At 44.1% G+C, this 25,029-nt stretch overlaps 2 protein-coding genes across 2 annotated transcripts in view; one reads left to right on the top strand and one right to left on the bottom strand.

Annotated features, from left to right (window-relative positions):
• Window positions 1-15,882, bottom strand: part of PLOD3 (procollagen-lysine,2-oxoglutarate 5-dioxygenase 3) — a 32,679-nt gene extending 16,797 nt beyond the window's left edge. The window contains exons 1-5 of the mRNA XM_088144197.1: window positions 15,570-15,882; window positions 2,692-2,783; window positions 2,153-2,289; window positions 1,784-1,947; window positions 562-674 (exon numbers count right to left, since the gene is read on the bottom strand). Of these exons, the coding sequence (XP_088000323.1) occupies window positions 562-674; window positions 1,784-1,947; window positions 2,153-2,289; window positions 2,692-2,783; window positions 15,570-15,675 (612 nt within the window). The 5' untranslated portion in view covers window positions 15,676-15,882. The remainder of the gene's footprint in view (window positions 1-561; window positions 675-1,783; window positions 1,948-2,152; window positions 2,290-2,691; window positions 2,784-15,569) is intronic.
• A 1,452-nt stretch (window positions 15,883-17,334) lies between these two features.
• ZNHIT1 (zinc finger HIT-type containing 1) lies at window positions 17,335-24,097 on the top strand. The gene is made up of 5 exons (XM_007435810.4): window positions 17,335-17,656; window positions 20,313-20,483; window positions 21,154-21,233; window positions 22,285-22,454; window positions 23,928-24,097. Exons 1-5 carry the CDS (start codon window positions 17,635-17,637, stop codon window positions 23,947-23,949), a joined length of 465 nt encoding a protein of 154 aa, XP_007435872.1. The 5' UTR covers window positions 17,335-17,634; the 3' UTR covers window positions 23,950-24,097.
• Window positions 24,098-25,029: the final 932 nt, after the last annotated feature.

Genomic DNA, 25,029 nt, shown 5'->3' on the forward strand with positions numbered 1-25,029 from the left:
GTCAAAAGTACCATTTAGGGGAATACAGAGTTCCCTGCCCAATCTGTCCAGCAAGAATTGGATATCCCATGAGCCCTCACACACCAGTTTACTGGCAGGACTTCATGACATCACTAGCTTCTTCCCCATTGGACAGGCAGGCAACAGTAGACCTGGGTCAGCCCCTGCAGCTGATCAGTATGTGGGCGGGGTGATTCCTACTGCTTTGGCAACGAGTTCCATCCTAGAGCGGCTTTTTTTCCCAGCCGTTCTTTCTCTTCTACTCGGTTTCCTGGAGATTAGAGTTGAAAAGCAGGGAAACTGACTGGGCTTGGCTATTCTCATTGACTGGGTGGAATGAGTTTAACTTTATGCAAGACCAGGACTGTCTTAAGCCAGCTCTCACCCCCGCATTGATGCAATAAAGCCCACTGTGGGAACATTGCTGTTGGAACGGCAATGTCAGAGTTGCATAACCCATTTTATCAAGTGGGGAATGAGGCCCAAATATCTTTAACAGAGGCAGAGTAACTGAAAGTAAGAGCCACAAAAACCAGAGAGTGAGTTTCTCATAGCACTCACACGCAAGGCAGGATCCAAGAAAATGCGTGTGTAAAACAGCTGGTCATCATCATCATCCTTGTACTTCCACAGCTGGACAATGCGGTTGATGACAGGGGCATAGCCGATGAACCCTGGAAAGCAGAAATGCCACAATGTGCTTTTGGGTGGTGCATAACAGGATAGTCTTAAGGACTAGAAACTTTTTTTTTTTTATGTTAAGCAAATGCTCATAAGATACTACACTTCTACGTTTGGAGAAGAATGGAATTTAGCTCATGAAATGGCTGGCTCACCCAAACATCAGGTGCTTTTTAGCACTTCGCCTGATCTAGAATTCCTTGAGAACCATCAGCATGGTGATTATCCTGTCCACTCCAGCCAAGACATGAAAATTGTCTTTCTGGAAATACACCAAGGCAAATCAGAGATCAAGGAATTCTCCAGGCCACTCTGTATTCTCTACCCATGCTGGCTTGTTATACCAACCCATAAACTGGCACTGCAGATGAACAATTTGGTATGGTGAGAACTTCTGGTTAAAAAAGGAGACTAAATACAAGTTTCTAGTCCATATGGTTGCTGATACAAACTTGTTAGTATCCAAAAGATGAATGGCTGGCATCAGCCTGAAAGAACAATAGTAGGAATTGTAATAGACACAGAGTGAACCTTCAGGGCCTCCCAAGGAGCTGGTTCACACACTGCGCTTAGCCATAAATGGTTCCTTTTATTTTTACAGGTAGTCTCATTTTGCAACTGCCGTTGGGACCAGCAACTCAGTCATTAAGTGAAGTGGTCGCTATGTGAAATCACGACTGGGCTTATGATCTGACTTCAGATTTCCTTTGCTTTATAGACCCTGCGAAGGTCATAAATGTGAGGATTGGTCGCAAGGTTACCGTTTCATCACCATCATAACTGCAAATGGCCGCTAAATGAGGCTGTCGCTAAACGAGGGCTACCTGTTATAGGTTGTGGGAACCAAGTGATAGTTTCCATCGTGTTACCTGCTGCTGGAGTTCTGCAGCTATGGCCAATTGACATTCTACCTCTCCTCTCTCCCTGAGTTGTTGCTAATCTTGGTACTAATTCAAAACCTGTCCTTCGGTCCCGGAATTAAAATCACACCACACTCAAGTTGGCATAAAGTGCCTTCTCCTTATAGAAACAGGGCCTCCCTTCAATGGAGTTGGGAGTTGCTTGATGCCATCCTAGCCCCATGGCACCCTGAGCTCTTTACCTCCAGAGTTGAGGAAGCGTTTGCCCAAGGTCACCGGGGGGTACTTTTCAGCCAGGGACCACTCCGGCCAGCAGAAACTTTCCGCCGAGAAGACCAGGTTGCTCTTAAGCTGCAGGAACTTCCAAAGAAGCTCAATTGGGCTTCCAGCCAGGATCACATCATAGCTGGAATGAGAACCAGAAGGCAAGTTCTGGGTTAGTGCTTGAAACGATGCTTCCTCTCTACAGGCCAAGGGAACAGATGGAGTCAGTGGGCAGATGGAGAACCCACCATGGGCCAGGTTCAGCTTATGGATTGTGGCTGTTCCTGGAGATCTTCACCTTGCATGTCCTCCTCTTATGGATCCAGCCCACAACTGATCAGCCTTACCTGTCCACAAACATGACAATAAGATCCTCTTCGTTTGCGTATTTCTTCATTTCAGCCTTCAGCCAACGGACTTTCTGACCTCCGCCGACTGTCCGGGCAACATCCCCTCCTTTCCAATCTTCACCAAGCCCTAAAGTCTTGGAGAAACATCAGGGCAACTGGTAAGACAGGCGAGGGACGTTCATCTTTCCTCCAGATATTAAATTTTTTAAAAATCTCACTCTTCTAGCTTGAAATTCAGATGCTCCTGCCCAGGACATGACAGGTTACACAATGGCTTCTCCATTAATGCTGAATTTCTCACCCATCTACAAAGCATTCTGTCCTCGAGGTGGCACAGACGTTTCAGGACTACAATTCCCAGAATTCTCAGCCCCAGAAGTTGGCCACTGTGGATCCTAGGCTAGCTTTCTTTGACCTGTCCTGTAAAGGCGCCCCTACATATTGCAAGCACAAGCTGAGCTCAGATTAGCACTTGTATTTGGCTATGTTTCCACCCAACCCCCCCCCCCTTTTTTGATAAGATAGAAAGGACACACCTTGACCGTGTAGTTGAAATATTTGGCAGTCCGTAGAAAGCGCCGGTATCCCTCTGTTCTCTCCGTGGCAGCAGTTAGGACCAGAAGCTTGCCTGCAAACAGCATCGCATCAGAGGAGTTAGAAAGGGAATTCAAAATAAGAAGGCAAGAAAGGAAAATCAACGGGTTATTTTAGATCTTCCCACGTCTTCTGCTATCAAGACTAGGAGGTCAGGCTTAGGAAGGCTCCCCAAACGTTTCGGATGCTGTGGCATTTAGAGTGCAGGAAGCTAAACTAAACTGATTGCTTTCTCTCCATCTCCGACGATTTAAATTACTCGGATCCATTGAACTCAACTTGAACAGGAGAATTTCAGACATGCTCTTTTCCTTCCAACCTCGGGAGACGGATTCTGCAATCTCTGCTTCCAAAAACCACACAGAGTTCAGGCAGAAAAGGATATAGTGGCAGAGTTCACATAGAGTGCTGTGCCCAAGCAAATAAAGCATATTATGGCTTAAAAGAATGGCCTTGTTCACATATCACAAGAGATTCAAGCCTTTTTCATTCAGCCTTTTCATGTTATCCAAACCCAACCACTGAGGTTAATTTAAAATGCATCCATGGTGTTATTTGCTGCAGTTATTGATTTATGGCCTAGAGCTTAAGGCGACTGAAATACTTATTCCTCCTGATTTTACTTACACAACAACCTTGCGAAGTGAGTTAATCCAAAGGCATGGCTTGCCTTGAATGATTTCATAGTTGAGTGGGAATTTCAACCCTGGTCCCTCCCGACTAAGTCTAATGCCCTGATTGGGTTCATACTCAATGAAGTCGTGGCCACCACTGTTGAAGAAACTACTGTGGCCTGGTTAACCCCAAAGACCAAGATATAAGCCATTGTTCACAAGCCACAGTAGCTGGTTCAGCCCTAGTGCTGGCAGCAAAGGTGGTTTGGATCTGGTTAGCATCTTGGGCAAACTCGGGCACTGTTGCTGGCAAAATACAGTTTACTGCTTGGACTGTATGAACCCAGCTATGGTTTAAACCACCTTTCCCAACGTGCATATGGATGGACTTCAACTCCCAGAATTCCCCAGCCAGCATCACTACTCCTGAGAATATTGGGAATTGAAGTCTGCATATTTGGATGGGGCTTAGGCTGGGAAAGGCTGCAATGAACATGGAGAAGCAAACCATGGCATTAAAGGTTGTATGAACTCAGTCTAAGCCCTGAACAACCAAACGATAGGAAGCTGTGGTATAACAACATGCCAACCATGCTTCTAAGAGGGATCCAGATGTAGAAGGGGTGCTCAAGTCACATTTGTCCTTCAAAAGGAACAGGAAAAGTTTAAGGATGCTTCTAAAACTATACAACACCCCCCCCCATCCCAAGTTTCATTGTAATTCAACTTTATAATGTAAATGCTTCGTTCTAATTAAACCAATACTTCCAAATTACTTTCCTTGGCGAGATAGCCTAGAATATTTCCCAGCTAGGACAATTTTCAAATATGGGGACTTCAGATCCAGATGCCCCAGCCTGTAAGGCCTTGCTGAGAATTCTGGGAATTGACATCTCCACATCTGGAAGATGCCCAGCTTGGGAAACTGGGCAGAACCTTCTCAAATTCCCAACTTAAATCCAACAAGTTATACAATGGACAGAAATTCTAGGAATGTAAGAGGTGGGGCTTTTATTTCAAATTTTGGGCAGGGGGAGGGGAAAGTTTAGGGCAGGGAAGAGAGCAGGGGAAGGAAGGAAAATGGATGCCACCAGGACAGGCAATGTGGACATTTTCCATGTTCAGACTTGTTTAACTTGGACTCAGAAAGCAGCCTGAGCTATCAAATGCACATAAAACACACATCTACTGCAAGAATGTTGTGTAAACAGGCAAGAGGTTCACAAGCCATCAAGACTTCCTTGCAAGCATTAAGAGGGATCAGATGTGAGGTTCCCATGTGTCCTCTCTCTCTCTCTGTGCACATACATATAAATCAAGTTTTGGGATGGTTTATAGATCAGAATATAAAGTTAAATAATTACAAAGTTCTCCATTCAAGGAAGGTTCTGCAAAGAGACAAACAGGCCACTCATTTGATATGTGAGCTTAATGCAAGTTCATGGCGAGACAATCTTTTTTAAAAGTTGCATATATTTCTGTTTAGCAACGTCAGGAATCAAGCTGCTAAATTAAATTAGAATTGTATATTATATTGGAATTATATGTGATTCAACAGAGCCATTATTCTGTCTGGCGCAAGAATCATTGCATTTTAGTGGCATTGAAAAGAGAAAAAGAGCCACTTTTATAAGATGGTTTTCTCTGGAGTTACACAGAAGAGGTAATCTGATTAAGTAAGATGAGGAAAGAGGTGGGCAGTGGATTAAATCAGTGTTTTCAATTCTGGGAGTTGAGGTCCACACATTTTAAAGTTGCCAAGGTTGAAAAATACTGGTCTAAAGTTTAAACTCTGAAGCTTCGATATCCAAGTTTATACTGCAGAGGGCAATCAACTCTTATGTTGGAGGTTCCACCTTTGTCTGCAATAAAGACGCCAAGCTACTTGAGTCACGTCTGAGAGCCTTCTGCCAAACTCTGAAAAACCATACCCCAAATTAGGGTTCTACCCCCAATTTGCTTAGTTTCTTACCCATCCCACAGGAATGGCAGGCAAGGAAACTTCACTTGTTGCCAATGACACTACATAAAACAGCCTTCCTCAGGGGCTAAAGGACTACCATTCCCATCACCCCCCCAGGATGGTCAATAGACTGCAGCTCCCATTAACCCCATCCAGTATGGAACCCTTGAAGGACACTGATTTGGAGAAAACAAATATAAATATCGGTTTGTCTTTTCATTTCTTATATACATGCACAGAACGAAGATGCACCGTCGTCAAATTAGAAGTCTTGGATCAGACAGGAGCTAAATAACTACCGATCCAACCCTGTTTTTTGTTGTCCGCCCTCTGCTTTCATTTTATTCATTTTTTAGTTTGCAATAATTTTTACTGTTGTAATCTTTAGTAAAATTACTGTGAAATAGCAGCTGATTCAGCTTCTCCTTCTGTATCCACAAACTTTTGATGGTGTTCCAGACCTCCCTCCTAGAGACTGAATCCAGGGTGGAAAAAACCACAAAAGACCCATGATTCACACTTTTACAGCATTGGATTAGGAGTGAGAGTCCCTTAGGGATTGTCTAATCTACTTCCCAGCGTTGTTGTTGGGGGAATAAAAAGGAAGGGAGACCAATATGCTAGGCCAGTGTTTCTCAACCTTCCTGGCTGGGGAATTCTGGGAGTTGAAGTCCACACATCTTAAAGTTGCTAAGGTTGAGAAACACTGCACTAGGCTTTGAGCTCTTCGTAGAAAAGTGTGATCTAAATGGGATATTTCAATGAAACGAAATGAAATCACTGAAATCTATTTTTTCAGCAGCTCAGTGGAGTTGACGGCCTGGTTCACCCATAATGCCAAGCCACTGCTCGTTCAAATATGGTTTACTGACTAAACAATTGACGGGATTTGCACATAACCATTCAGTTGACCAATTATAATAACTGATTTCATACGACACACAGCTGTTCTCAACCTTTTTACCCTGGAGGAACCTTTGAAATAATTTCCAGGTCTCGGGTCACCCCCGCATAAAAATCCCCAAAAATATAAACATTTCACAATGCAATTCACTGCCAACCTACACAATCCACATCTTACGTCATTTATGACAGCAGCAACGTGCCAGGCCAGCAGCTGAGTCGCAGCACGCAAAACATTCCCACCACTGAGAGGGCTAGCATTGCACAGTGTGCAAATTAAAAAAAAAAAGTTTATTTTTTTCAATCACAATATCTTACGGAATCCTTGAGTTCCAGAGAATCCCAACTGAGAAAGGCTGGGCTAGACCAAAACGAAATAAATCTCTTCCCTTACCAACATCGTTAAACACCATTACTATAATTTCTATTTCAATTAGTCAAATATTATTTCATCATCACCAACTCTGCCCTCCTTTCTGCCCTGAAAGCAATGATATTCATTGATGCTTTAGAGTGACAGCACTTTGCCTAAATGTTCTTAAAAAAAAAAAAAAAACAGCACAGGGACTTCGTTCAATTTTAAAGAGACCCATTTTCTTGGAGGCCGTTTTCCAGATATCTAGGTGATTTTAGACACCAAGTCAATATCCAACAGCCTGGAGTTGTAGAAGGGCCCATTAGAAGCCAAGGCCCACAGACTTTCCTGCATTCCTGCCAAGGTTTTAATGCCAACGTGGCTCAAGGACATCTCTGAGCAGGTTGGCACTGATTTCTGCCAAGCTGGAAAGGTAGAAAATCCATAGGGAAATTTCAAGTCCTTCTGCGGTTTGTGAAAGCCACAAATGGTTGAGCTGACTCAATGTGTACAGCTTGATTACCAAATTAGACCAATTTTAGCACAGTGATTTATTGAAAAACTATCCAGACAGGCTGGATTTATATAACGTAGTAAATCACACACACACACACACACACACACACATTCTAATTAAGGTTACTGTGATGTATAAATGTAGTCATTATGTCTTTGAAACAGTGAAGCATGTTGTGCAAATTAAGCCAAGGAGATGGCAAAATCCTGACTGGACTGTACCACTTCAAATCACTGGGGGGAGCAGAAGGCAGTCAGCCATTCTTTGAATATCTAATATCCTGTCTGCAAACAAAGACATAGCTTTGTGTGCCAGCTTATTGCTTATAGGAGTAATTTTTTAAAAAAATACAATTCGAACTCTGTCTAAAGCAGAGTTTCTCAACCGTAGCAACCTGAAGAGGTGTGAACTTCAACTCCCAGAATTCCCCAGCCAGCGTGCTGGCTGGGGAATTCTGGGAGTTGAAGTCCACACCTCTTCAGGTTGCTACGGTTGAGAAACACTGGTCTAAAGCAACACAAATCATTTGACCACCTTTCTGCGCTACATGTACACACTTCCATTTCCAGACTTCCATTCTGGTGCCCAACATTGGTCCCGAACACAAGAATAAAATCACACGGCCTCCCTGTTAGGGCTACCAGATCAGGACAGCAAAGATCCAGATGACCAACAGATGTCAGCAATGTGTTATTTTCTAGCTCTTTGCTGCCCCTTAGAGGCCCTCTCGGTTCTTGCAGTGAGTGCAGGGTTTTTTTTTCAGACCCGGGCAACAGCTGGAATTTCAGAGAGGGGCACCTGGGGTAAAGGTGATGTCATCACAGAGCTCTGAAATTCTCCCAGATGTGATGTATGGCCTGATTTTGCTTCATAGCACACATCTCAGGCCCTTTCTGCTTTTCGTTCAGCTGAGCAACCGCTGCTCCTTCGCTCGGCTCCGGAAGTCTCCCTTGGCCGTGCAGCTTAACGGCATTACGGTGGGCTTCTCGCCAGAAGGTTTGGCTTTACATTTTTTTGCAAAGGCTCGTCTCTGAGAATGCCAGGCAGTGGCAGGGCCTCGGGGCCTTCAATAATCCTTCAGCGGATCTGGAATGCAACTCTGGGGAACAGCCAAGACTGCTGCTTTGGCACACAAAGATTACTAACGGCTGAAGGATGCAAGCAGAAAGACTGGTCTCCTGGAGGGCAGAAGCTCATCTCAAGAAGCTCCATCCAGCTTTTTCATCCTGTCCCATAACTCAGCCAACAGTCTCCTGCAGGGACAATCTGACACCCAGGAGATGTTTTAGACTACAATTCTCACAAATCACGTGTCATTGATTTATTCAGTTGGTACAGCTGTTCATCTCAGACAAGTGTGTCTGGACGGCCAACAGTCATAAACGTTATGGACTGTTCTTGCTGGGGCTAATAGGACCTGAAATCCAATATATTTCTGAAGACACCCTCTTGCTTAATTCTAGCCCGCTTCTATGTCTGCAAGCCACAAGGAATGAAAAATGGGCTTAAAAGCTAGCTAAGGTTCTTCAAAACGCTGCTTTGCTGTTACATCCACGCAGAACAAGACTTTCTAGGAACCGGATTGAGTCAGAGCAGTGGTTATCGAGCAGTGTGTTGTGGCACACCGATGTGCCAAGGGCTTCTTATATTCAACATTGCGCTGCAGATTCAAAAAGGTTGAGAACCACCAAGTGAGAGCAAATATGTTCAAACTACAAATAAAGTCATTTCTGGCTGCAGAACTACTCCACCCTCCCCAAAACGTCTTAGGAGCTGTGAGAAATTGTGGACCTAAACAATCAGGAGACACAAAGCAAGTCTGTTAGCAGCTTATCTCAGAAATGGCAACTCGGCCAGGTGATGAGAAATCTGGGAAGACACATTTCGAATTATTCAGAGTTTCCACTTTCATGAGCTGAACAGAAATGAGGATTGGACATTGCTCATGCTGTTTCCAAGATTCTGTATTTACTCCAAATATAGCATTAGATACCTTGCTAAGTCTGTATAATTCTTGCTTCCTTGATCTTACTCAGCTGGAGGGCGCTTGACCAGTGGTGACCCCAGAGGGTGCTAGGAGTTTATGAGCAAGTTGTAATGTTTAATGGGGGGGGATAGAGGAAAAAGTATGAAATACATAAGTAGAAAGTAACAGTATTAACTTTATTCCTCTTAAATTATATTGCCATGGCAACGTGTACAGTTCAGGTAGCTCCATCTGGAAAGGATGTAAGAGGAATGAGAACATTGAGCGTAACCAACCTGATCAAGCTAGCTGGGAACTCTTTAGCTTGACTGACAGAAAAGGATATGACTGAGGTGTATAAAAATCAGGTATTGTAATGGGAAGAAGGAATAACCTGGAGGAACAGGAGGAAGAGCTGCAACAAAGGCAATAGTCAGATAAAAGAAATCTGACTCCCAAACAGAAATGTAATTTGAGAAATTACGCCCCTCCCTAGTTCTCAGAAAAATAAAGGGAGGGGGAGCGCATTCAGGCTTGCAAGATTCTGTTACTATAGCTTTACAATAACAGTAGTCTTAGCACGCGTAACTTTGGTCTCCTAGTCTGATCTACCTTGGAGGGTTGACAGGTATGGGAGAAAAGACCAAAGACTTTTCTCCCTCTCTCCAAGCATTAGAACTGGGGGCCACCCGATGACAACGATCAGAAGAAAATTTAGAGAGCGCTTCATCACAAAGCATGTAGTTCACCTGGAATTTATAACCACCAGTCAGTGGGGGCCACTAACTTGGTTGGCTTTACAAGGGGATTGGATTAATTCATGGAAGATGGGCCTCACAAAGTCCAAAGATACCTCCAGGCTGGTGGCAACAGGTCTCCAGGTACCAGTTGTGGAGGAACATGGGCAGACAAAGGTAGGTTTCCCTCTCCTGCTCGCAAGCGTCCAGAGACACGTGCAGGAAACTAAGGTGGGCCATGGCCTGATCCAGAAGAGCAGTTATGTTCTTAAATTAAATTTACAGTATTGCTCAGGTCCTGTTGGCTGCTTTCCAGAGGGGAATGAGGTCTCTGGTGCAAGACTAAGCATGGCTTTTGGCCCGGAAAAAAGGTACAATCAAGCCTTGTTTCTAAAACTGAAAAGTATTTATTGTTGCATTCTGCCAATTTGATGGAAATCTCTGGTTTCAGAAATCAGAACGGTATTTCCTCAGAAGGCACACCGGTTTCAGACTGCATCAAGTTTGGTTTTCCAGTTACTTCAGGATGGAGCAAAAGAAGAGAAAGTGTTTTTACAAAGAACCAGAACCCTGAGTCCAAATCTGCTTTTGATGATCCGCCCTGGAAAACACAGAGATAACACTGTGCATCTAAACATGTACAGAGTGCCCCTTTTTCCACCACGGGACAGCCAACCCCAAACATTTTACATCCATAGATGTAAGAAGTCATTTGCAAGCCCCAGAACAATAGTACTATTCCCATCTTCAAAATTAGCTTCTGTTTCTAAAGATACACTCTTGCAATGTTCTATTTTTGCCTTTGCAAATAAAACTATCTTTACTTTTTCAAGGACCTTTGGTTTTGTTAAGAGGTGAATTTGTGGTTGCTTTGGACCAGAGAATCTACTCCAAACACATCAAAATGATTTCTGGGCAAGGGTTTCCCTTTTTGGCCACCAAGTTACTTCTTGTCAGCCAACCCATCATCGAGCCTCTCTGGCAAACTTTTCAAGCCACTGTTTTTCTCTTTTGGAAAAGTCTGAGATTCTTCCCTGCCCACGGCAGAGAATTTTAGACCCTACAATAACATCCTACGATTCTCCAGGATGAACGAAGAATTCAGTAGAGAAATTAAAGTGGGAACAAAGTCCAACTAGGAAGAAGCTAGGAAAGTCCTCTACAGTACTCAAGAACCTCAGGAAACAGAGAAAAGGAATATGAAAAAAAAAACTAAGAGGAGATGGAAGCATGAAGAATGGTGGGGCGCTATCATGCAAGTGTGTCTTTGCTTGGTTTGCACACTAGGTGTGTAACTTGAAAATAGGACTGTGCACCAGAGCTGTGGATGAAATGGCTATATGGATTCTGCCTTACTCCAGAAAGAAAACGGGGTAAAGGTCTTTTTAACCCCTTTTTTCTCAGTTATGAATGGCTCCCAATGGTCTATGGCAGCGTTTCTGAACCTTGGCGAGTTTAAGATGTGCGGACCTCAACTCCCAGAATTCCCCAGCCAGCATTCTGGGAGTTGAGGTCCACACATCTTAAACTCGCCAAGGTTTGGAAACACTGACCTATGGCTACCCCTGCTTGCTCCTGAACTCAAACAAAGAGAGAAGCGGAGATAGAACAGCCAAGGAGCATCAAAAGACTCTGCTACAATTTGGGGAGGTGTTCAAGGACAATGGAAGGGGCCCCAAAGCCCCCTACCTCTACCTTAGGTGCACAGATCCCAGTGGTATAATGGAGTATTCTGGACAGTCAAAACCAGCCTGAATCCTTAAGCATGCCAGCTCTGAAGTCTTTTCCTGAGTCACCCTTGACTCCTGGTGACTTCATGGATGCATCTCTAGCGTTTTCCTAGAAACCATCCAGAAGTTCTTTACCCCTGAGTTTTTTTCAACTTTCCAAATCTAACGCCCTGGGATTTCCTAGTGCTCTGCAACTCAAGTCTTAACCAGTCCCCACCCTGGTGAGCTCTTCAGGTTCAGCTAAGGTCAGCTTGGTGCTTCCACAGAACTGGACAACCTCGCTTTAAACCGCTCTCCAGTAGCACATCAGCAAAATTGCATTTGCTTCAAGCTGGAATGCAGTCTACGTGGAAATAATTGTTCTTCTCCAGAACTGGACAGCTGTTCTGCACAGACAGTAACCTCCCTCTTGCAAACAGAGGAGCATTTCATAAAAACGGAAGTCGCCAGTCCTATAGCCTATTGAGTAATGTTGGTAAAAATAATGATGGTGGGGGGGAAGGGCAGAAGGAGAAGACATTCAGCAACTTGGAATGTTAAGTGGAAAACCATCTTCAACTTTTAAGTATGCTTTGGCCAGCCCGGTGTGCAATTCCCATCATCCCCAGCCAGGACTGCACTCAGTCATCAAGAAAGCACCAAGACAGACAAGAGTGGAGACAGACAATACGCAGAACTGAAACAAGCTACTGTCCTTAGTGTTCATTAATCAAAACCATCCAGTCCCATTACCCCCCACCCCACCAAAAAAGTCAGATTTAAAATCATATTCAGAGACGAAGTATGAAAAAGCACAACCTATCTGCAGGCTGGCTTTCAGGCGGCAAAGCAACACGATCTGGGCTCTCGGCAGCGTTTAATCAAAGTGAAATCAAGGCATGGTAAATATAATATATAAACTGTTTCCAAAATGGAGAAAAAAGATTTAAGTTGCAATCACAGAGCTACACAATTGGAAATAACTATTTTAGTCCCTTCTTTTGCCCTTTTTTAAACACCATCCTGTCAATTTTTGGCAAAGATGGTGAGAGAGGGCTCCTGGAAAGAAAAAAAAGAAAAAAAGAAAGCCACAGGAAACCCAGTCCTATTAAGGAATGAGCAACACAGAAAAGGCGGGGAGGGGGAGGCTCCTTGTCCCCCATTGCGGTTCACACTTTCTACTTTCAGTCCAAGAAGATACTAATCAGGATGCAAAAGGCTCTCCTTGATGCTTTCATCTCAAAAGTAATCTTCAGTTCAGCAGCAGTCAGCTTGCCAAGAAATGATAATTTCCCAAATCACATATGCAAAGCTGGAAGGCATTATAAAGGAACCACCAGACAAAACATTTGATCAGGATGAGCCAGAATTCAGCGTCACCTTCATTGTTTCTAGCTGGTCAATGCTGGAACGTCAAGTTCAACTTTAATCCAACTTTTTTTGGTCTTACTAATAAAAGGACCCACAGCAGCCGTCAAATGCACTTCTTTGAGTTCTGAAATTTTTATTTAAAAAAAGCAAACAAACACCAGACTCTACATCAGTGTTTCTCAACCTTGGCCACTTTAAGCTGTATGGACTTCAACTCCCAGAATTCCTAAGCTGGCCAGAGGTTTCTGGGAGTTGAAGTCCATGCAGCTTAAAGTGGCCACGGTTGAGAAACACTGCTCTACACAGTAAAAATGGTGCTCCCTAAATTCTGGAATGCAAAGGAACTGCTGGGTTAACAAAGCAGCTACAGAATGACTGAATCCTGGGGGGAAATTCACACCAGCCTTCCCCAATATGGGCCCTCTGTTTGTATTCTTAGGTTGGCATGGAATGTAATCTGTAATCCAGCATATTGACAGCCTGGCGAGATCACATCATCATTTCCTAATACACCCTCTGCCATATTTCCTTTCGGTATTTACTAACAAAATGTCTTTTCAAAAGAGTGGATCCAACCGGTTGTTGGGTCGGTCTGGATGACAGCAAATGTGGTTGGGTGTGAAAGGTGCTAGAGTGGGATTGAGGGGACCCAGGTTCAAGTCCACGCACAGCCACAGAAGCTTTGGGCCAGCCCTTCTCTCTCAGCAAAACCTACCTCACAGGATTGTCACTGCAGGGGAAAATTGGATGTCAGAGTGCTATGGAATATAAATCTAACAAATTAAAATTTAAACAACAGCTATCTCTAACCTGGTGCCTAGCCAATACATTAAGACTACAATTCCCATCCATCTGCACGGACAATGGAAAACACTTTTTGATCTCCTGCAGCTAAACAAAGATTTATAAAAACGTCTGCAAAGAAAGGCAAAATATTATACAATCTTCTTCCCCATAACCTTCTCCTAACAGCTATGCGGAATTTCTCCTTTTATCCTCATGATATTAACAGAAATTAGTCAACAAGGTTTGTCCTGAGTCTTGATGGTCACTACTCTGCTCTTCCACCTTCACACATCACATGAAACTATGGTTTGTTGAGCAACCCACAATGGTTGAGTTTAAACAATGCTTTAAACCAGAATCAGACAAGCCACATTTAGACTGAACACCACTGTGTGAAATTAGAGGTAATCCTGCTGAGTTTCCAGCAACACTAGCTACAGCTGAGCTTCAGTTAACATCGGATCCTAACAGCCAGCCTTAAATCCTCCAAACAGCAGATGTGGATTCAATTGACAGAGACAGCAATTTCCGCTTCGACTGAGCAACCGCAATTATTTTCCAGTCAGCGGTGCCAAAACTCCCTCCCCTACCATCCCATCTGTAGCATTTCTAACCCAAACACCCTTCTTGGTTTGCTGACCGGTTCGACTTGTTCCCTTCTCCATCCCCTGACTTTCTCAAATGCACCATATCTGTGTGATGGCCAATTTGTTGTAGATTTAGAAGGAGCAAGCTTCTTCCAGCCCAGCACTGTTAATTTTACAAAATTCAAATTAATTTCATCTTCAGATTCAAGTGGGACATCCATGATAAAGACATTAAGGAAGTTCATAGGTGGCCAATGGTTTATCTGTAGTAATAATGAGAGCTGAAGGTGGGTCCTCCAGAGTCAGGAGCAGTATACCTCTAAATCTCAACTGCGTCCTTTGGAACCTATTGGAGGTTTCCCAGAAGCCCACTATCTTCCTTTTACTTCTGCTGCTCCCAAAACATTTGTCTTAATAGCAGATGGAAATCAGATGCTTTAGTAAATGCCACAAATTCACCCCGTGCACCTCGGACCTTTTCTTTCCTCTCTGCAAACCCAAACATGTCTATGTGGCTAAGTTCATCTAACATGTTTAACCTGGTTTCTGAATCAGCCCACTCTTTGGCACTCACCCATAAGCTGGCCAAATAGTCTAGCCCTGTCAAAAGGAAGAGGACGAGCTTTCTAGGGTGTCCGATTCATGTGTACGCTCTGGACAGAGGCAACCTGGTGCCCTCCAGACCCACTGGCTCCAGACCCACTGGCACGGAAGATGTTACCTAGCCGGGCAACGAACCGTTTGCAATAAAACAACCAAGCTCAGAGAACCCCAAGGACTCCACATGGCTCTTAATTCCCAGAATCCCCCAGCCAGAATGTTAGAGAGGGTTCTGGGAACTAGAAGCCAATATATTTAGAAAGCACCGAGTTCAGCGATCTCTTTTTCCCGGAAGGGATGGCTTTCCAACTCTCCTTCCGTGCCCCGGTTCTCTTTTTTGCTTTTTGAAGTTAAACAAGAGATCAAGTGACTCCGAAGTCGAGACAGGCACGCAGAGCCAGACAGATCCCGGGCTCCGCGCTCCCCTCTCGGTCCGCGGCACCATCCTGGGACTGAAACCGATTCCCTGCGACTGAGGAGCGAAAGGGGTGGCCGTGTGGAAGGGCTCTTTAAGACCCCTTCGGGTGCTGCTCCGGAGCAATTCCCCGGCTCAGGAGCGAAGGGCTCCGCGCACACAGCCCCTCTATCGCTCCTCTCCTTCCCCCTTTCTTCGCCTGGCCGCGCCAGCCCTCCAGCCTGCGGCGACTAGTAACTTCCCCCCGCGCCCCCCCAGCCTCATTCCCGCCCGGTCCCCAGCGCTGCGCCTCCGTACCAGGATCCACGGTTTCCCGCTCGCCTTCGCTGCCCGCGGAGGCGCCCAGCACCAAGGCGGCCAGCATCACGGCGGCGCGCAAGACGGGGATCGCTCGCAGCTCCATGACCGCAGGCTAGCAAGCACCGAGCGCAGGGAAGCGACTGTTCTCCCCACCTCCGAGTTTGGTTTGCTCTCGCGAGCGGCGGGGCTTGGAAAGATCTCAAGCTCCTCCCGATAGCAAGCCAATCGCTGGGGGACTCGGCGGGGGGACCTCCTCTAAAGGGTAGGGTTAACCCTGCGTGGAGTGGGGGGCATCCTATCTGCCTGCCAGCCTTCCCCAAATGCGTGCCAATCTCGGTTCCATCTCCCCCGCAGTCGGATCCAAAGGACACATTCCAGAGGGAAACCCCCGCCTCCCCCTCCCCCTGCGCGCATTCCATTCTTTATTTACGCCTCTCTTTTTCTCAATGGGAACTTATGCGCCTTGTTATCGACCAATCGCAGCGGCAACTCAGGAGACGGTCTGGCCAATCAGGACGGGGGGGGAATATTTCCCCTCCCTTCTTGCAAGCCAATCAAGAGTCTGGAAAGTTCGGGAGAGCCGAAGAAAGGGGTCGAAGGAGAAAGGAAAGGGAAAGGAGGTGGAAAAGACACGTGTTCGGGGTTTGTCGTGAGGATAGCGGTACAGGGCATTTCCACACACGGCGGCTCCTTCTCCAGCCCCGGGAGAGGACGGGGTGGAAGATGCTAGATCCAGCCCAGATAACAAGGCCAGAGGATGAAGGAAGAATAAAAACTCAGCTCAAATGAAGATTTGATCCTTGATAGCCGCAAGGAAAAAAATCCAGGAGAGATCAGTCTGGTTATTTGGCCAGGAAAAAAATGCGAGCTTTCCGGTTGCGCAGAACTCTTCGTCAGGCAAGGCAAGGGAGGAAAAATGAAAAGAGCAAGGGTTCAAATGAGAGGCGTTACTAAGCTCTTCTCTTCCCTTCTCTGCCGGTAAATGTTAGGAACGTGTGAGGCTGTGATCCTCGGGTCCCTTCTTCGAAAGGAAGCCCCATTCAATCTGTATCTGGCCGAAAATCCAAATATTCACCGTTATTTTTTTCGGGATGGCTCAGGGCTTGCAAGAAATTGATTTGTGATCGGTGTTGCTTTGTTTGCAAAACGATCTTTCTTTTTACCGTAATCAGATGAGTTGGTAAACGCATTACTGTACAGTAACTCCGTGATCTTAGTAATTTGATCTGGGGGGAAAAGGGGGTTTAGAGAAATGCAATACAAAACTGGGACCCTTCCCACTCTAGTCCGAGCACTGTTTTTCATGCAAAAATAGAGACAGAATGCCTAATAACAATAATAGTACTGTAATCATAATAATATCCAGCTTTGCATAGCATAATTAGAGGTACCCAAATTCAGAACTATCTTTCATGGGGATAATCCCCATGTTTGGTGTCCATGTTTATATCGAAGGCACTTTGCACATGCTCAAAAGAATGGTTCCGATAGAGTTTGCGCTATCACCGCAACCCTAAACGCTAGAAACAATTTCAGGGGCTGAATGGGCCCTGAATAATAAAATTATTCGTTTAAATCAGTGTTTCTCAAACTTGGAACTTTAAGACATGTGGAGTCTACATCTTTTAACGTTGCCAAGTTTGAAAAACACTGGTTGAAATGAAATTCTGTTCTCCGCCTTCGCTTAAAGAATATATTTCAAACTCGGCGGAGTGTAGGACCCGGGGGAACAAAATCCCGCCTCTACTAAAACCAAACATTCTCAGCGAGGAATGTCGTCATGACGCTTCTTAGGGGGCGTGACTTGTCAGCGCAGGCGGAAGTCCATATGCCTCTTGTAAGATGGCGCATGCTTGTAGTTTGTAGATGGATGGAGCGTCCTTATACATAAATACATTGGGAGCGCTAAAACCTGACTAGGTTTGCTCAGTACCTTGTCGCCTCTGCAGTACAAGGTTTTTGCAGTTTGGAAAACCGGAGTGGAGAGAAACAAGGCGATTTTATACCAGAAACATCAGGAAGACTCGAGGGGGGCGCTGCGTCTCTTTGTCTGGCTTGCAGAATGGTGGAAAAGAAAATTTCAGGTATCTTGGAGCGGGACGCGGGGAGAAAGCGGGGGGCTGTTGATAGATGCAAAGAGTGACTGGGTCGTTTTTCCAATTGCAAAGAAAGATAAAGAATAGCGCTTTTGGTGCATCTTTAGGAAGCGATACATGCTAAAAAAAACTAGCCTTAACTCAGTTGTTGCTCTTCAGATACGATGGGGATACAATTCCCAGCGTTCCCAAATAGTGTGTTCATGCAATCATTCTGGCTGGAAATTGGGAGAGCTGACCGCTCAACAGCTGCTCCAGCTGGGCTTGGAAGCTGAGTAGGGTCCAACCTGATTAGGAATAGGATGGAAGACCACCAGGAGATCTCAGGACGGTAGATTAGACCGGGAAGTTGAAAAAATCCCAGGAAGCAGAAATGGCAAGCTGTGCCTGTACTATTGCCAAGAAAACTACAGGAACATGTCCATGGAGGAGATTTTACATAGTCTCCATGTGTCTGGAGAGCGCAAGGTTGGGGAAGGCTGAAATTCTAGGATACAAAATCAGAAACCACAGGTACATGTACCATCTTGGTTTGTGCAACAGGTGAGGTTGAAATCCAGTTAACCAGTTTGTGTCTCAGTGTGTTATACAAACTCAGCCAGGGTGGTTGAGTTACAGGCCTGTGCATTGTTTGAACCCACGTAATTGGATGACCTCAACTCTAAATCAGTTAAATGTGCATTATTCTGGGGTGTGAACTCAGCCAATGTTATCTAATGATAGTGATGTAAATTCTGATTTTAATTGCACTGATTTTGCTGTCATGTTTTATAGATGGTATTTCTTAATGGTTGTAAATCACCTTGAGTGCTTCCCTGTACAGAGAAGTGGAGTATCAATTTAATGATTGACAAACATTTTGGTTTTGATGTAATCCTGGCTTAATTTTTGAAGTAAAAAGCCCAACTCAAAGGGGCCCAATTTGGAATCCTTTTGGCTCCTATACTGTGCATAAAACTTGCAATCAGAGAAAAACATTTTGTCATAACCGAGTTTTGAACAGAATCTCCAAAAGTTTGATTTGCAAAACCAGTTGTTCTGCCTAACTGTAATAATAAAATCTGGAAAGCTAGTACTTTTATGATTCTGTTCCATGAATGTGTGCACTACAAAAAATCTGTTAGTTGCTAAGATGCCCAATGTTTCTTGGTCATTTTAAAAATTAAAACAGGAGGGGGATAATTTCACTGCACCACTGCATTCATCTGAATCTCGAGCAGAATTTCCTCTGCAACAACAGATGTTTTAAGTGGGAAAACAAGTGATATGAAGGATTTAAACAAGTATTTTTTACATTTTCCCAGTATGTGCTTGAAGTGGGTGAGGTAAGGCCTGAGAATGAAATACTGCTATTTCTCCATCACACCCTGGAATATACAAGCCTACACTAAACTCTGAAACAGTCACAACATGTCTAAAATAAAACATCTTAGAGACAAAAATGTTCACAGAATCAGTAGGAGTCAAACCAAACTCAGTGGCATCTAATTAACTCCAACCTCCAAAATAATTGTATAATTTCAGATAAGAAATATTGGCCTGTTTTCAGCCATAACACTGGAGTGGTTTTTAAAATTCTGGGATGATTGTGATTGCTTATAGATGATGTCCTATGATCCTTTGTGCCTCCAGATGTGTTCAACTACAGTATGTCACCCATTATCCACTCCCATCAAACTGGCAATTATCAACATCTTCTGAGCGTGCAAGGTTGAGGAATACTGGCCTACAGAATCATCTGTGTGCAGATTAGGTGTTTTTAAGCACGTCACAACAGCCACCTGTAAGAGGAGGGATAAGCTTATGGACCTGAAAATCTTCTTTGGCAGAATAGTTGCTCTGTCCTACCACAGGAGGGTGCATCTGGACAACATGTAGATAGGTTAGGTTTATGCAATGGTAAGGGAGCATCATTGAATTCACACATTGCAAACTATAGCCCATGGCTTGTTTTATATTTACATAAAAGAATGGGTGAGCTGCATTTACGGATAGTTTGCGAAGAGTGCGGAAGGAACGACTGGGTTTGCTCACTGCTGTAAGGAATAAACTGGGCCTTACAAGCCAAAGAGAGTATATTCTCACGACATCTAAGAAACAAATAGGTGGAACAGCTAAATAAATTGATGGAATATCGTACGCTCTTAACTCTGGTTTGCGGTCACTGTGGGTTCACACAGCACACTAAGCCAAAATTAAAGACGTCACATTGTGCTCTAGTTGAGAGTTGGACAACAGATTTTGGGCTGTTCGTCGGCCTTTCGGTGAGAGTGGGGGGAGTTTAAGGGTCGGGGTAGAAACAGGAGCCTCAACAAAACAAAGTGCTTATCCTTAAGGCTGAGAAATGCGAAAAACGGGCAGATGTCCTGCTGCAGTTCAGTCATTTTGCTGCCAAATGTTGGTGGTATGATCTCAGGGTGCTTCGAGGGGGGTGCATGTGACCCTCATGCAGTCCATTCCTGGCTTAGGGCAACGTCTGTCTGATTGGAGCATGTGCAATAGGAGACTGGAAGCGCCCTTTGCCAATTGGGAAGGTTGTCTTATCAGCAGATGCCAGCTGTCCTTCTTGGAGGCAACATGGTTGACTCAACGTAGCTTGGCTTCAGCCTCCCTCCATCCTCTCTCCCTCTTTCTTCTTTCTCAGCAAGGTCCCAGGACCCCAGCCAGAGGCGTATTTTAGACCGGGCCACCCGCCAGCGCCGTCTCAACCGCCAGTTAGAGGCCCTGGAGAATGACAACTTCCAGGATGACCCCCATGCCAACATGCCACAGCTGGTGAAGCGCTTGCCTCAGTTTGACGACGATGCCGAAACAGGTGAGGTTTCCTGCTGGGCGTTTGCTTGATTTCACTTTCCCTTGATTTCACTTTCCCTTGGCTTTCCTTGACTTCCTTTTCTTTCTTGGCCAATAGATCGGTTGATTTTGTTCTTTGACTTACTTAGCCTTGTTTGTTTGGGTGTGCAACTGCACACACATATGTAGGTTCCTTGGTTTGTATATGGGGAGGATGTATTTTGTATCTGGATCTGTACATTGCGGTTAGGGGTTTTGTGTATTTTTGTAGTTCTCGAGGTGTTGCCAGTTTGGTTTTTGTGACATAGAGATGCCCTTGTGGGAGCAAAGAGCTAATTTTTGATTGGATGCTGGGACAACCCCCCCCCCCCCCGTCTCCCTCAGTTTAATAAGGAAATTCCTTTTCTTTTCACTTCTCCCATTTCTTTTCTGGAAATTGGGAGTTTGCTTACACACCCACCAGGGCTGCCATTTTGTGAGAGCTCCCACAACACTCAACCTTCCAAGAGGGCCCATTTGCCCAGAAAAGTGGGGCACCCCTATCCTAAAGTAACAAAATCCTAAACTTCATAATCTTCCTTCATGCAGGAGCTGTTCCAGGTTGTGTTCAATGTTACAAAGTCAACTTAGACTAAAAGGCATTTACCTTCATCTAGAATTTTTGTTTTCCCTTCTTTGTCCTTTATTTACAGGGAAAAAGAAGAAAAAAACCCGCGGAGACCATTTCAAGCTGCGTTTCCGTAAGAACTTCCAGGCCTTGCTGGAAGAACAGGTCCTTCTCTCCTTTTTTTAACAAAATGTTGGGGGGGGGCATCTCAACTCTTTTAATTTTTCCAATCCTCGTTTCAGTACAGATAGTCCTCATTTAGCAACTGTTTGAAGTTAAGTGTGTGTGTGTGTGTGTGTGTCTGTCTTAGAGTCAGGTTTTCTTTTTACTCCTGGTGGCTGCCTGGACAAGTCCCTGCAGTTTTCTTGACAAGGTTTTTCGGAAGTGGTTTGCCATTGCCTCCTTCCTAGGGCTGAGAGAGAGGGACTGCCCTAAGGTCACCCAGCTGGCTTCGTGCCTAAGGCGGGACTAGAACTCTGGTCTCCTGGTTTCTAGCCTGATGCCACTACACCAAATGGCTCTCTTCGAAGTTAAGACAATGATGGAAAAGTAACTTTATAACCAATCCTCGCATTTATGACCTTCTGTAAAGCAAAGGAAAGCTGAAGTCAGATCATAAGCACAATTGCAGTTTCACTTAGCAACCACTTTGCTTAATGACCAAGCTGCCAGTCCCAATTGTGGTCGCTAAACGAGGACTACGTGTATTTCCCCCACTACCACCAAGGACACCAGTTAAATAATAGAGATTAAAAACACACATTGGAAAAGCTGACTTTTGAAACTCAGGTTGAAATACATGCTGAAAAAAGTGTTTTGCTCAATGGTGTGCAGAGTGCAACAGAACTGAACTGTATGGATTGATGATTGTGGGCAAATACTCACTTTGGCAGGAAGCCTTCCTATCTCAGAGATAGGAACCCTTAGGATAATTTGGGTAATGGGATTTTAGGAACTCACGTAGCATGCAAATGCAAGATCTGTTGAGCTTTAGGGTGGAAGAAAGTGCATCTTATTGCCAGGGCCATGCTGGCTGGGGGATTCTGGGAGGTGAAACCCACACATCTTAAAGTTACTAAGGTTGAGAAACACTGATCTGAGAGATAGACGAATCACTCTGGGATTGAGTGGTGAAGCAGATCTGTCCCAGATATTCCTCTGTACTTGGCATAAGATCTCAACCAATGAGTTTCTTTCTCCGTTTGACTTCCAACAGAACCTCAACGCGAGCGAAGGGCCCAATTACCTTACAGCGTGTGCGCCTCCCTCTAATTTGCCTCAACGCCATTTCTGCACTGTTTGCGGCTTCCCGTCAAATTACACGTGTGTTTCTTGTGGAGCTCGGTACTGTTGTGTCAAGTGTTTGGGGACACATCACGAAACTCGGTAAGTGCATCACAGCCCTCTACTAGTCACTTGAGGCGATTAAGCATTGTTTCTAGGCGAATAGTCAAGGTCTGTTAACGAAAATGGTTGATTCCTACGTTTCAGCCCCATACAACTTGGGAATATGCAGGCAATCGTGCCCAAAAATATTTGCTCTGCTACTCAGTGTGATTTTCTTTCTATTTATTTGAGGCAGATAAAGGTTTGCCTTGAAAAACTTCTACATCTCAATAGTAGAAAACAAAGGTGGAGCCAAGGTATAATTTCATAAACTGAGAGGAAGCAAACATTAGAATTTTTATCAATTTCTACATGGAAGAAAAACCTGCTATTGTATATACTCCCCTATAAGCTCATCCACAGATAACCAACCCTCGAATTTTTAACCAAAATACTGTAAAAAATGCACCACCCGTGGATAAGCCGACCCTCAAAATGTTCTTGACTTATCCATAGGTAATCTGCGGATTATCCATTTTTCATGGTATTTTGCCTAAAAAATTTGACGGTCAGCTTATCCACAGATGGGCTTATACATGAGTATATATGGAATATATGGGTACCTTCAAAAAGTATTACTGTATATACTGGTGGATAAGCCCCTCCACAAATAAGCTGAACCCAATTTTGGGGGTGTATTTCGGCACCTAAAATTCTCGCCTTATTCGCAAGAATATATGGTAAATAATGGAAGCTTAACTTATTCCAAACTGCACAGCAGCTACGCAATTGCTAGAAACCATTTGAAATTTATATTTGGCTTGATTTTTGTGGGTTGGTGTGAAATGGAGAGAGCAGTTGATAGAAAGATGGTCTGTCCTCGGTCCCTGATACGCTTCTTTTAATCTAGAGTCAAATAGCTCTGTAGTTAAAATTCACAGTTAATTGTTCGTGTGAAAGATCTAAAGGCAAAAATGCTGCAAACTTTGTTCATTAAAAACGTTTCAATAACATATCATAGGGAGGCCTAGCGTATACAGCCTACTAACCCATGGCTTCTTAAATCATGGTTTATTGAATAAGCCACAATTTGTGCTGAGTCCAAAACAAAAGCAATCTGCAAAGCAAATCTAACATCTGACACTTCCTCCTTTTCCTATTTTGTACTCAGGTTTGGAAATGGGGAACTATACTCTGTCATCTCCTTTTTGCAGCCGAAGAAAAGAATTTGCCTAAGCTTTCTTCCATAGTGGGACAGCTCCATTTTTTCTCTTAGTTTTTAGTGTAGGGATGTACAGAGCATTGAACATTTGAAATCTGGCTGTGTTGAACCTTTGGGAACCTAATATATTTACAAAATTCTGAAAAATGGTCTGTTTTGTGTTCATAACCCTCTGAATTAAAGCTATTTTGTAGATCCTTTGCTTTGCTGCTGCATGAAAAGGTGGATGGGTGGATTGACTGATTGATTAATTGATGGACAGCCTCATCTTTTCGGCCTTCTTCTGGAACTTTGCTCTCTCTTCTGTTCAGGTGCTTGAAGTGGACAGTTTGAGTTATGCCATGAAGAATTATAAATATTACCTTATAAAGAAGTCCTTTCAAACGACCGGGTTGTCTTCCTCAGTGGACAGACAGATTCTCCCAGCTGTGAAGAGGTCTAAACTGGACTGTAATTCGTGTTTGAGTAATAAAATGTTTTTATGCTTTGCAGTCAGTGGCATATGTCCTTCATTTTAGTCACGCAGAACTGTTTTTTTGCAGCTTGGGTTCAGCCACCGTCCTTAAAGTCTCTAATGTTGAGCAGAGTACAGCAGTGCGCCCAGAAACCCTTTGCCCAGGGAAAAAATACATACCAGCATGATAGGTTTACAAACTGCAATGTCCATATCTTGTTCTCCAAAGAAACTCAGCCAGAAAATATATACTATCTGGTTGTTTATTGATAAAAATGCAAAACTTCATAAAATACAAGTTACATACAAAATATAGGAAAAAACACTTCTTCTCATAAATTCAGCTTCCAAGACTTATCCACAAACATAAAGTCTCTAGCCAAAAAAAAAACTCTCAGAGAAGAGGTACACTACTTGGTTATTTGTTATAACTACATAATCCATAAATCTACATACCTACATAGTGGCTGCAACTACAACTGACAACTACAGGTGAAACTCGAAAAATTAGAATATCGTGCAAATGTTCATTTATGTCAGTATGGCAACTCAAAAGGTGAAACCAATATATGAGATAGACGCATTACATGCAAAGCGAGATATGTCAAGCCTTACTTGGTATAATTGTGATGATTATGGCATACAGCTTATGAAAACCCCAAATTCACAATCTCAGAAAATTAGAATATTACATGACATCAATAACACAAGGATTGGAAATAGAACAATATCGGACCTCTGCAAAGTATAAGCATGCATATCTACTCAGTACTTGGTTTGGGCCCCTTTTGCAGCAATGGCTGCCGCAATGCGGCGTGGCATGGATGCTATCAGCCCGTGGCACTGCTGAGGTGTTATGGAAGACCAGGATGCTTCAATAGCGGCCTTCAGCTCCGCTGCATTGTTCGGTCTCATGTCCCTCATCTTTCTCTTGGCAATGCCCCATAGATTCTCTATGG

Source organism: Python bivittatus, unplaced genomic scaffold, assembly GCF_059951505.1.
Source record: "Python bivittatus isolate LINGU-HERP-01145 unplaced genomic scaffold, Pbiv_v1 ctg000430_np1212, whole genome shotgun sequence".
In the NCBI taxonomy this organism is placed as follows: Eukaryota; Metazoa; Chordata; class Lepidosauria; order Squamata; family Pythonidae; genus Python; species Python bivittatus.

Coding starts and splice junctions, on each gene's coding strand:
- ZNHIT1 (XM_007435810.4), top strand. CDS start 17,635: ATGGTGGAAAAGAAAATTTCAG. Junction 17,657..20,312: donor GGTGGAAAAGAAAATTTCAG/GTATCTTGGAGC, acceptor CTTCTTTCTCAG/CAAGGTCCCAGGACCCCAGC. Junction 20,484..21,153: donor TGACGACGATGCCGAAACAG/GTGAGGTTTCCT, acceptor CTTTATTTACAG/GGAAAAAGAAGAAAAAAACC.